Source organism: Poecilia latipinna, unplaced genomic scaffold (genome assembly GCF_001443285.1).
Source record: "Poecilia latipinna isolate Pla-1442-1.1 unplaced genomic scaffold, P_latipinna-1.0 Scaffold933, whole genome shotgun sequence".
NCBI classification, from domain to species: domain Eukaryota; kingdom Metazoa; phylum Chordata; class Actinopteri; order Cyprinodontiformes; family Poeciliidae; genus Poecilia; species Poecilia latipinna.
In genome coordinates, this window is record NW_015113549.1 from 110,349 (window position 1) to 122,227 (window position 11,879).

The following is an 11,879-nucleotide window of genomic DNA, read 5'->3' on the forward strand; positions in this document are numbered from 1 at the left end:
AAATCCAGGATGAGTCACAGAAATGAGAGCTGAGGAGCAGCTCTGCTTATCCATTCACTGCACACAGCGATCACTCATGCACAAACACATACAAAATACACAAAGGCCCCACTTCCACTTTCCCTCTGCTGCTTCACTCTGCTACAGTCACTACACACACACACACACACACACTCAGAAAATCCTACTTTGTCTGCTTTGTGCTGTTAGACTAAGCAGAAACAAAGGTGTAGGTAAGACAGGGAGTCCCTGGGAACTGACACACACACACACACACACACACACACACACACACACACACACACACACACTCAGAAACACAGCGGCAGGTCCCGGGGAGCCTGACTGTCAATATCAAGTTGAGTGAACAGCTCCCACAATGCAGCAGCACAGCCCAGCCGCAGGAGCCGCTGGGGCCCGGCTGACACACGCAACGCCGTGCGCACACACATCCGCTGCGGGAACACACAGCAACGCCCGACACAAACACAAACTGTCTGCCGCTCTCCCAGAAACGTCTCCATCTGCTGACTCCTGCTCACGTATCAAACACTGCACGGGAGGGATTCTGCTGAGAGGTTACCGGCAACAAACATCTTACCAGCAGAGGATAATTCGTACGCTGCAGAAGAGGATGAGGATCAAAGGAGAAAAAGGAAGATTTTTGACTTTTTTCTCCAAATTCTGACTTTAATCTCTCAATTATTACTATTTTTCTCAGAAATGTGACCCTTTTTTTCCAGAATTCTGATTACAAGTTCAGAATAATGATTTTTTTTCTGTCATTTTTACCTTAACCTCAGAATTATGAGAAGAAAGACCAGAATTCTAACTGTAATTCTCCACAGTTTCCGTCTCACCTTGGGTGCAGGCGAAGCCTCGGCCTTCTTTCCCGCTGCGCTGGTTTCGGGGCTGACCTCAGGGTGATCCGTCTGGACGTGACTCTCCAGATCCTCGACGCTTTCAAACTTCACGCCACACTCCGGACACCTCAGCCCGGTCAGGGCCTTGTCTGCTGGAGTGTCCCCCGGCGTCACTGCTCCTCCGCTCTGGCTGGGACTCTGGCCGTTCGTCCCCCTGAGTGGATTAAACATCATATTATAACATGAAAAATGGCGGTACTTAGCAAAACAGACGTAAGAATGCTAATCTGATGAAAGATATGGTGACATGTCTGCAGGAAGAGTTTGAGAGAAAACCGTAAAACCTACTTTAATGACGCATATATTTTCTCAAAACAGATACTCATGCGTACGTTTTGATGCATAAATTATTTCTCTAGAGTGAAATTTGTACGAACAGCAGCATTTTGTTTGTGAAAAATCAGTAAAGTGTCAGTGACTAGAGGGCGCACTGTCAGGTGAAGAATTCCTTCATTACACTGTAAAACTGAAAACCCTCCAAAATCTGATAAAACTGAAATAGCGATTTTAGAAAAACCGTAGGAGATATCAAAAAGCCGAATCATTTCAAGATAGACTAACATCTTGTGACTAGCGTAAAACTTGAATGGAGTTTCTAGGTTGAAGTAGGCAGAAGTAGTAGCTTGTGAAACGGCACAAAGTTTTTGCTAAATTTTGTGAAATTCCAAAGAACTTCAGTGCATTTCAGTTGAGCCAAAATTTGCATGAAAGTTGAAATAGTACAAAAAGTATAAAAGATGAAAATACAAAAAAATACATGAGAATTCTCCAGAAAAAGCTGAACATTTCGACATATAAATAGTTGAAATCAGTTGAAGTATGAAGAACTGATTATGCACAGAAAATCGTACAGAAGACGGAATAACAATCAAGAGAAATAACATCTTAAGAAGTGAGAATGCTTGAATTCTCATTTGATTTATAGTTAAACTGGGTTGGTGATCTCCCTTCCTACCTGCTCATGCAGCTGGCACACAGGCCGTAAGGCAGCCCGTTGACGTCCAGCTTCACCAGATCCCCTTTATTCTTGAATTCCTTCAAGCAGAAGGCGCATTTGTAGAGCTTGTGCGGCTGCAGCTGCCCGTTGGGGGACGAGGAGGCTGAGCCGTTGCCTGCGCCCACTCCGCCGTTGCCGCCTCCGACTCCCCCCAGCGCCGATCCAGAGGAGAGCTTCTGCATGTGGAAGGTGCCGTGGATCTTCAGCTCCAGCGTTGACGTGACGGTCTGCATGCAGACGACGCAGCGGAAGCCGGTGAGCGAGTTGCGAAGGTCGGGGTGCATCTGGCAGTGCTCTATGAACTCCTCCTCGCTCTGCAGGGGCATCTTGCAGATCCGACAGGTTCCTGTGTCCAGGCTTTTACTGTGGGTCACCTGGAGGAAGAGTGACCCACAGCATGCAGACAGAAGGTCAGAAAACAGAAACTATTATTAGATTGGAGAAATCCAGGGCTGGAAGCTTTCACACTGCACTGAGTCAAACAAACCCAACTAATTGTAAACATGTTCCCATCCTTGCCTGTGGGGGTGCTGCACCAAGAAGGAAACAACAGAAACCTCTGAAGAAGACACTGAGAGCAGCGTCCTTCTTCAGAAAACATAAGTGGCGTCAGATTTTAATGATTGTAGGATTTCTCGTTTGTCATTTCTCCCGCTATCGTTGGACTCTTGTGTTTGTTTTGGTTGGACAGTACAGGGCTGGTGTGAATGCAGCCTAAAACATGTCTGGCCAATCTGATGGGAAAGTCATCAGACACTTGTCTGAAATGTCATTAATAATAATATGTATCCATCTCAAAAATTCAGCCACTAAATAAAACCTTTAAAAAGTTAGTATGAGGAAAATAAACAGTTTAGAGCTGGTACTGCAACCTCTCAGCATTCTTCAATAAGGAAACAAACATTTACTGGACTGAAACACAGACCCAGAGCTGCAGATCAGTTTGTACCTTGTGTTCAGTGAGAGTCAGCAGAGACGGGAAGCGCTCCCCACATATGGGACACATGTAGTGTTTGGCGGGGCCGCGGTGCGTCTGAGCGTGCTCACGCAGCCCGCTCTCAGAGAAGAACGTCCTGGAGCACACGTTGCACTTGTGGTTCCCTTTGATGAAATCTGCCTTCTTCTTCCTGGAACCTGGAAAACAGAAAGAAACAAAAAAAATAATAAAAATCTGATCCTGTACAAACAATATATATCGCACTAAACACAAGATCAATATCAGTAGACAACACATGAGGGAGAATAAGCAAAAATTTCACTGAAGGTTGGTAGAATCAACTAACTCTCATTCTCCTTGGTTACCTAGCAACTCAGTCCTTTTTTGGTTGCCTAGCAACAATGTGTGGCGTGACTGGCGCAGCAGCACTTTAAGATTCCGTCATGAAAATAAAAGAAAACAACGGTGCAGTGTGAAAACGTTGGATAATAAAGGAAAGGTTACGCCACCAGTTAGGCTGCATTTCAGATATTTAAAACAAAAAATGAACCAGTAATTATCAATATGGACTCATATGAAATGATTCAAGGATATTTCTTCTCCAATTTTTTGTAAAAATAACATTTTTACAAAAAATAACATTTTTACAAAAGATTTTAATTGCATTTATTGGTTGAAGGCTTAAGAATCTGTTTTGACTTGATGAGGTGAACTCAGGGAAGAACAATTGTAGAAACTGCAACAAAGTGGAAATTTTTTTTAGCTATTTCTAAAAAATAAAAAAAACTGTCTTAATACACGGGAAAGCTAACTTACATTTCTCATCTAATGAATCACTGACTTCAATCAAGCTCCTATATCTTGTTGAAAAGTCACTTTTAAGTTCTATTTTAAGAATATTGAGACTTTCACTACAAACTAAGCCAAAATGACTTTGTAGCATTTTACATTTCGTCCAGCCCTCCCACCTGGACGGCAGCTTTACCTGCGTCGTCTTCTCCTGGCCGGATGTTGTGGTCCCGCAGCCGGTGGTTCTGCAGCAGCGACTCCATGGTGTATGCCGCGCCGCAGATGTCGCAGGCGTACATGGGCTCGGAGTTGTCCAGCTCCTCTTCTCCGCCGCTCGCCTCATGACTGTTGGCCGTGTCGCCTGCCTGCGACGACCCCCCGCCCCCAACCACCCCGCCCTTCAGCAGGATGTTCTGCAGGTCGGCCTGTTCGGCGGCCGCCACCGTCGCTCTCTCTGCTGCTGCCGCCGCGCCGCTTCCTGCTCCTCCCCGCTTGGAGGTCTGAGCCAGGCCGTTGGGCGTCCCGTTCTGACTCCCACTGCTGCCGGTGCCACCGCCGTTGCTGCCGTCGAAGATACAGTGCTTCTCCCGCAGGTGTCTCTCGAGCAGCGAGATGGCGTGGAAAGCTTTGCCGCAGAAGCGACAGGTGAACTTCTTGCTGTGGGTGGTGATGTGACACTGGAGCTCCACTTCTGTTCCGAACGTTTCCCCACAGAAGATGCACTTCCGAGGCTTCAGCCCTGCAGGAAGAAACACCTCGTTAACGTCAAAACTATGATTACTGTGCGCTGTTATGTTTTTTCTCTACTCTCAGCCCATGATAGGAAAGATTTCAGAATCCAGAATGCTTTAAAGGTGACTTGTTACGCTTCCTTGAACAGGTTAGGACAGGTCTATGGTCTAGGCAAAACATGTTCATTTTAATTTTTGTACAAAATTATTCTTAGATAATGAGATTTTATTCTACTTGGTTCTGCATATTCTGAGCTGTTTTAGGGCGTCTGTCACTTTACATTCAAATAAGCTGCTGCTGGTTATGCCGCCAAACTCAATGTTTACATTCACATGTGAAAATGGCTGCAGACAGATGTGCAATTATGTAACCGTACATCTTTGAAAAGCAGAAGTGGAGCCTCCAGCACAACCAACAAGAATGCATCAAGTGGTTTCTGGATGATAAGTCAACAACAAAACACGTCTTTTCCAGCAGCCATTGTACATCGGTAAAACCAGCGGACCAAGCATGCTGGAGCTCTGCTTGGGTTGCTAAGTAACGTGCGGAACTCTACTGGGGTTGCTAGGTAACGGACCAGCGCCTGTCAAATGTGACTTGATAATATGTAGTTTTTTGAAACTGATCATTTTCCAGACACCAAAAAACATTAACTTATTCCCAAAAAATGTAACTGCCAGTAACAGAAGTCACTTTGGCTTAATATAGGAAATGTCTTGTTCCTCTAGCAGGTTATTTCAATTACTTTTTTTTATCAATATTAAGGAACTATTGACTTAAAACAAACTCCTATATTGTGCAGAAAAGTTACTTGTAAGTTAGTTTTGTCTTATTTCAAGTGTAATAAGATATTTTCACTAGAAACTAGAGGAAAAACACTTGGTTGCGGCGCTGGAAGGTTGAACAACCAAGGTCTTTAAATAAATCTAACCGCTTCACACTGCCCTCTACTTCACACCTACTCGCCATTTCGGCTCCTTTAGCGGCCAAAGGTAGTAACTTTAACCTCTTTTGATGGATCAGATGGTAGAAATCCCAGTTTTTGTCTTCTTAAGGGGTTGAAAATGAAAATATGGCCAAAGATACTAAAGTAAGTGTGAGAGTCAAAGCAAAACAGAGAAAATGTGTAGAGAGATATGAGTGTACCTGCGAGTCCTCCAGGGAGGCCTGACCTTTGACCCAGGTGGTTATGTTTGACATGGAGCTGAAGGTCTGCCTCCTTTCTAAAGTCCCAGGCACAGGCTGTGCAGCGAAACAGCTTCTTCTCGTTGCTGTGCTTCACAGCCAAATGCACCTGGAAGGCAGGGGGACATAAATCCATGGGTTTTCATTTTAAATTTCCACACTTTTCCTTAATCTACTTTCCACCTTTTCATCAAATTTTTAAACATAAATACAAAAGTTGTGCAGCAGATTTACAGAGGAAAGGATTTTATTGCTGGACACTTAAGAAATCCAGTATGAAACTTAGATTAAATGCTTCTCTGGACTTTTCCAGACTGTTTTCCTCAACATGCAATGGTTTAGTTAATTAGTTTTTTTAAAATAGGGACAACGTGCAAAAAACACTAATAAAAGATGCTTTGTCTCAGATTTAGTTTAGCTTGTTTCCATCTTTAGTCCCTGACCAGGTGAGTGAATAAAACATTATCATGAGACACATAATGAAAGTCCCTATAAACCCTAGATATAACCAATGTACAAAGCCATAAAATTACAACAATATCAATAGTACAGACTCTAGTAAAACTCAAGTTGGCAGCAGTGTAACATTGATGGATGCAAGCTGTCGTTAAAAACTAAAGAAGACAACAAACTTTTTCACGTGTGATTTTAATTACATTTCTTTTTTAATAGAAATACAGCAGATGTTTTTTTATAATCTACATCTTTTAGGGCTTGGTTATAGAAAGACGTCAGAGGTTTTATTGTCGTCTCATTAGCGCGAGTCCGGCGGCCATGTTGTGCAGGGCAGTGTGTGGTTTACCTGTATGGAGACCTTGGAGTCGAAGACTTCCTGGCAGAGGGTGCAGTGGTACAGGACGAAGGTGTGCATGTCCAGCAGGTGTTTCTGCAGGTCGTCCACGGACGAGAATTGCTTGTCACAGCTTTCACACACGTACTGCGTCGACGTGGTGGTGTAATGAACCGTGAGGTGCTGCAGCAACGCGTCCTGCGTCTCAAAGTCTTCTTTGTTGCACTGCGGGCAGGACTGGCGCCTCAGCAGCATCTCCAGGTGAGACTTCAGATGCACCTGGAAACCCTCGAAACTGGAAAATCGGAGGTCGCACTGGTTGCAGGGATAATCGCCGTTGCTTCCCAGGGACGGGGTGGAGTCACCGCCCAGGCGGTGGCGTTTGGGAGAGGAGATCTCCACGTCGGACGAGGCTGGGCTGAGGTCAGCCACCTTCGCCTGCCGTTTGTTGTTAGCCAGCGGGATGTTCTTGTGGTTCTCCTTGATGTGCTTGGTGAGCTTGAGGAGTGAGCCGAAGATGGGAGAATTGGTGCAGTAAGGGCAGGAATAGACCTGGACATGGAAAATACATTTTCATAAAAATCAGCATTCACCGTTAGTCCCCAACGGTGAACGCTGCGTCCCTGTGGAGGGAGAGAGGAAATGGAGAAAGATATGCAGAGCAGGAGGAAGATAAACAAGCACACTCCTTAAATCACAATTAGATTTGACGGCTTGTTTTTAGAGCTGTGCAGAAATCTAGAGTCATTTTTAAACTCCATTTTTAAAGCGTCAGTAATCTTTAAAGTGGTTTTGACCTTTAAGTTCAGGCTTTTGTGTTAATTAAGCCACTTGACTCTGAACTATGAATCATTCTCGGTTCTTAACTGAAGGAAGTACAATTTGTTCACATTTCTTTAATTAAACCTATGAAAAAAATAACACCCTTTGATCGACAGAAAAAAGTCATTTAAAAATAACCTACGTCTAAAACTAAATAAACAAATTAACTAATCCACTATTTCAACTAAATTCTTAAAAACGTGCTTATAACAGACAAAGGAGCAGCTAAAGAACTCAAAGTTAGCAAAAAATGCAAATGATAGCAAACTTTAGCCTACATTGCAAAAACACAAAATCTTACAAAGTATTTTTGGTCATTATAAGACAAAACTAACACTTATAGTAAGACTTTTTGGCTTACTAAACCTCACGTTAGCTAATGTAAACTAACATGAGGTTAGCTTACTCGTTAACATAAATAGTCTAACTTAAATTAGCTTAGTTAACTCATGAGTGAGCCAACTCAGCAATGAGCTTTAGCTGAGCTCAAATCAAACATTTACTACAACAGATAAACTCAAATTTGGCATTTCAGTTGCAAAAAATAAAAACAAAAACAAAAAAAAGGAGAATTAAGGTGGTGTCAGGTTTTCTTATGTGTTTAGATTCTCACCTCCATGAAGGACTGAGACGCAGCCTGGAGGACAGGGGACTCCAGTTTGGCCACGGCTCCTCCCGACGCCGTCCCGCCTCCTGTGGCCGAGGTGCAGTGCGTCTGCTGGATGTGCTCCGTCAGCGAGGACTCCGTCAGGAACCCCATGGAGCACTGGTTGCAGAAGAAGGCGTGGTTCCCCTCTGGAGGAGCGACAGGACGTCAGAAATCAGTTTTTAATCATTCAGTACTTTAACTATCAGCAAAACAATACTGCGGAAATTATCTTCCATTCCCATTTTACAAAAGTTAAATTACAAATATTAATCTATTTTATAGGATTGTACAAATGATTTGTATAATTATAAACATTAGATGTGTCAATATGTATAATGTAGGACATGTTTATAGACAGCCATTAGGGGGGTTATTATTCATTTTCTTTCTCATAAATATAATGAAAAACATAAAAATCTTTTATTTCTCTTTTAATTTTAGCTAGCTTTTATGTTTTTTTATTATTTTACTTATTTATTTTTATTCCTAGCTTTGTCGCCTTCCTACTCTTTTTCGAAATGGATATAGAAATTTTGCTATTTTATGTTTGTTTATTATGATTTTCTTCACTTTATTTTTGTCTGACATTTTTATTTGGTTGAAATAAATATTTTATTTCATTTATCTTCTTATAAATACAACAAAAAGCATATAAAAATGTTTAATTTGCCAAAGTCACTCTTTTTTAAAAATTGTAATTAGCTTTTATATGTTTTATCACATTTTATTTTTTATTTTTATTCCTTTTATGACTTATTTTAAGTGGCAGCTATAAATAAACATCATAATTTTTGGGTTGGGGTCAGACTGATGGTCTCAGTAATCCTGACAGATGTTTTAGACCCAGGCCGTTAGCTTCAGAGTGAGCAGACCTAGCGTGGTGGATCCTGCCATGATCCCCCCAGGCAGGCAGTGGGACACTCGGATGTGCTCCTGCAGGGAGTTGATGTCCCCAAACATGTCCGGACAATAGTTGCAGTGAAACGCCGTGACGTTTGTGAACTGGAGCAGAGGGAAAGCCGCTGCCGCCGCCGCCGAGCCGACGCTCCCGCCGCTAGCGCGGTGGGCCTTTCGCACGTGCTCGTTGAGGTTGTAGAGCGTGGGCAGGGTTTCCAGGCAGAGCTGGCAGGTGTGGCTCTGCTGCGGCTTGTCTGCATGGATGGTCTTCAGATGGATCTCTAACACGGCCAGGCTGTGGAAGTCTCTCTTTGAGCAGTACGGGCACGAATACGTCACCTTAGCCCAACTCCCTCCTGAGCCTGCAGAAACAAGAGCTGGACATTAACACTGTCAATCATTGGCAGGAAAACGTTTCTCCGCAATAATTTACTATTAAATTGGGGTTTTTGAAGGTATGCAAGAGCAATCAGTATCTTCCCTGCACTTAATCCTTAAACAGTTTTAGTTGCTAAAACAATCAATCAAGTTTATTTGTACAGCAAATTTCAGCTACAAGGCAGTAGCTGAAATTTGCTGTACATCATAAAAACACAAAAACTCAACGATGGAAACATTACATTTTTCCAAGTGTCATCATTACAGATCAAAATGTTGATTAATGTTTCATTGATCATGTTTCAAAAACTTTAAACAGGTGGGTTTGTTGTTTAGATCTATAAGACCTCAGTGTTTCAGCTGTTTTGCAGTTTTCTGGAAGTTTGTTCCAGATTTGTGGCCCATAGAAGCTGAAAGCTGCTTCTTCATGTTTGGTTCTGGTTCTGGAGATGCAGAGCAGAACCAGAACCAGAAGACCTGAGAGATCTGGAAGGTAACAACAGCAGATCTTTAATATTTTTAAGCCGTTCAGTGATTTATAAACTAACATCAGTATTTTAAAGTCTATTCTCTCAGTGGAAGGACTGTAGAACCAGGTGATGTGCTCTAACCTCCTGGTTTTAGTCAGAACGCCAGCAGCAGCGTTCTGGATCAGATCCAGGTGGAGGGTTGACTTTTACAGGCAGACCTGTGAGGGTGCTGATGGTCCCAGCTGATGGTACCAGTACCTTGATGGGCCAGACTAATCGCTCCGTCCTCCCCGGAGTCTCCGCCCCTCCTGCGGCCTCGTTCGCTGCTCTGGCTGTGCTTCAGGGTGGAGTCAGGGGTGGAGCCTCTCTCCAGGCTGGCGCTGGAGTCCGGCGTGGCCGAGCTCATGGAGGCCACGCTTCCGAGCGGCGGATCGGGACTGGCGGCGCTGTGGTTGGACGAGTCGGGCTGGCGGTGGCTGTCCAGGTGGCAGTAGACGTCCTCCACGGACGGGAACTGCTCCGAGCAGACCGGACATCTGGGAGGGGAAGGAGAACCACAGTGAGGTCCAGCTGCAGCGATTCTCCTATCAGGAGCGTTCAGAAGGCGGAACGCTGCCGTTACTTGTGCTTCCGGTTGGCGTGCTGCGTTTCGATATGCGTGAGCAGCGACGCCTCGTCCAGGAAGATCTCCGGACAGTGGATGCACTGCAGGTCGGCCCGGTCGGACAGCTGTGGGTGTCGGGTCAGGACGTGCTTCTCCAGTTCGTCCGTCTGGCTGAACGTCTCCTCGCAATAATCGCACATGTACAGGTCCTGGTCCAGGTCCACGTCTCCGCCAGTCCCCTTCTTCCCGCCGTCCTTCTCGCTCCGCAGCGCCAGGTGCTCTCTGTTCTTACGGTGAGCCTGCAAGGTCCGAATGTTTTAATGCACTCATCTGTTCGCTTTGGAGGACAACTAGAGATGCACCGACCCAATATTAATACCTATATCGGTTCCAATACCATTGTTTTTCGAAACGGTATCGGTAAATATTAAACCTGAAATATCTGTATCAGAAGTGAAAAGAGTGGATCGGTGCATCTCTAGAGAAAATGAAGCCGTTTACCTGCATGTGGCTCTGCAGTGATGAGGTGGAAGAGAAGCCACGTTTGCACACTGAGCATTTAAATGGTTTGCTGGAGCTGCAGAGGAAAAATCAATAAGCCACAAATCAGACTGAAGAAACAGAAATACACTTTTTTTAGAGGTTTTTAATGCTACTACCTGTGTGTTTTAAGATGGATCTTCAGGTGATCGGAGCGAGAAAACGCAGCTTCACATTCCTGGCAGCTATACTTCTTATCACCTGCAGGCGATAAAACTGAAGATGAGATTCCTGGTGGAACATGTCAGTTTATGTTTAATAAAACAAACAAAAAAAAAGTTAAAGAGGAGATTTTTAATTCTGATTCTTACTGCAAGGCTGCTTAGGCAAAATGCATAAAATCTGACTTATTAACAATCTGTTCAATAATCTGGAGCTCATTCAGGCTCAGTGATTTCTGTAAAGACAGATTTCAGTTCTGGGAAAGTAACAAAAAGAAGTATGTAATGTTCAACAAGTGGTGGAGAATTGAGGTTTAATAAATCTATTCCCAGTAACTCTAATACTTGATTGGATCTTTTCCATATTTGGGCCTCTCAGTCCACCTGATGACGACTCTTCAGCCAATAAGAGAAGAAGGAGTAATGAGCTGCAGAGACGTTTGAACGAACCTGTGTGGAGCTTCACATGGCGGTCTCTGCTCCTCTTGTGTTTAAACAGGCGGCTGCAGAATGTGCACTTGAAAGGCAGCTTGTCGCTGTGGATCTGCTCGTGTCGCTTCAGGTAGCTCAGGCGGCTGAAAGCGGACAGAACCAGGAGTTATTTCAGTTCCTAGCTAACATAAACCTAAACACTGGAACTAAATGTTCCTACTTAATTTTTATAATAGATTTCTATAAATCAATCTTTCCAGTTTTTTTATGATTCCTTTATCTCAGAAATTCACCAAAAATCAACAGATCTAAAGCATAATTTTGAGTTTATTGCTAATTTTCTCCAAAAATAGTCAAAATCATTGCGATTAAGTGATGCTGCCTCCGACCTACAGGTGGCAGTGTTACTTCCACTAACTGCTGCCTCAGCCTAACTTGATGTCAAGTTTTAATTCAAAATCGATTTGGTGAGTGACAAAAGTCAAGCTATTTAAGTTCTTTAAGCTCAAGTTTTTTTTTTTTTTTTTTTTTTTTTTTTTTTTTTTTGGGGAGGAATAAAAGAAAAAAAATTCC

The 11,879-nt window shown here is 43.5% G+C and overlaps 1 protein-coding gene across 5 annotated transcripts in view; it reads right to left on the minus strand.

Moving 5' to 3' along the window:
• The window catches only part of znf423 (zinc finger protein 423), a 219,171-nt gene that overhangs the window by 108,119 nt on the left and 99,173 nt on the right, over positions 1-11,879 (minus strand). For all 5 annotated transcript variants that reach the window (XM_015049205.1, XM_015049204.1, XM_015049203.1 and 2 more), the window contains 13 exons: positions 11,325-11,449; positions 10,833-10,914; positions 10,675-10,750; positions 10,192-10,472; positions 9,828-10,105; positions 8,697-9,083; positions 7,789-7,970; positions 6,366-6,905; positions 5,525-5,672; positions 3,843-4,385; positions 2,870-3,054; positions 1,879-2,294; positions 861-1,077 (listed from right to left, as the gene is read on the minus strand). In XM_015049205.1, the coding sequence (XP_014904691.1) occupies positions 861-1,077; positions 1,879-2,294; positions 2,870-3,054; positions 3,843-4,385; positions 5,525-5,672; positions 6,366-6,905; positions 7,789-7,970; positions 8,697-9,083; positions 9,828-10,105; positions 10,192-10,472; positions 10,675-10,750; positions 10,833-10,914; positions 11,325-11,449 (3,460 nt within the window). The remainder of the gene's footprint in view (positions 1-860; positions 1,078-1,878; positions 2,295-2,869; positions 3,055-3,842; positions 4,386-5,524; positions 5,673-6,365; positions 6,906-7,788; positions 7,971-8,696; positions 9,084-9,827; positions 10,106-10,191; positions 10,473-10,674; positions 10,751-10,832; positions 10,915-11,324; positions 11,450-11,879) is intronic.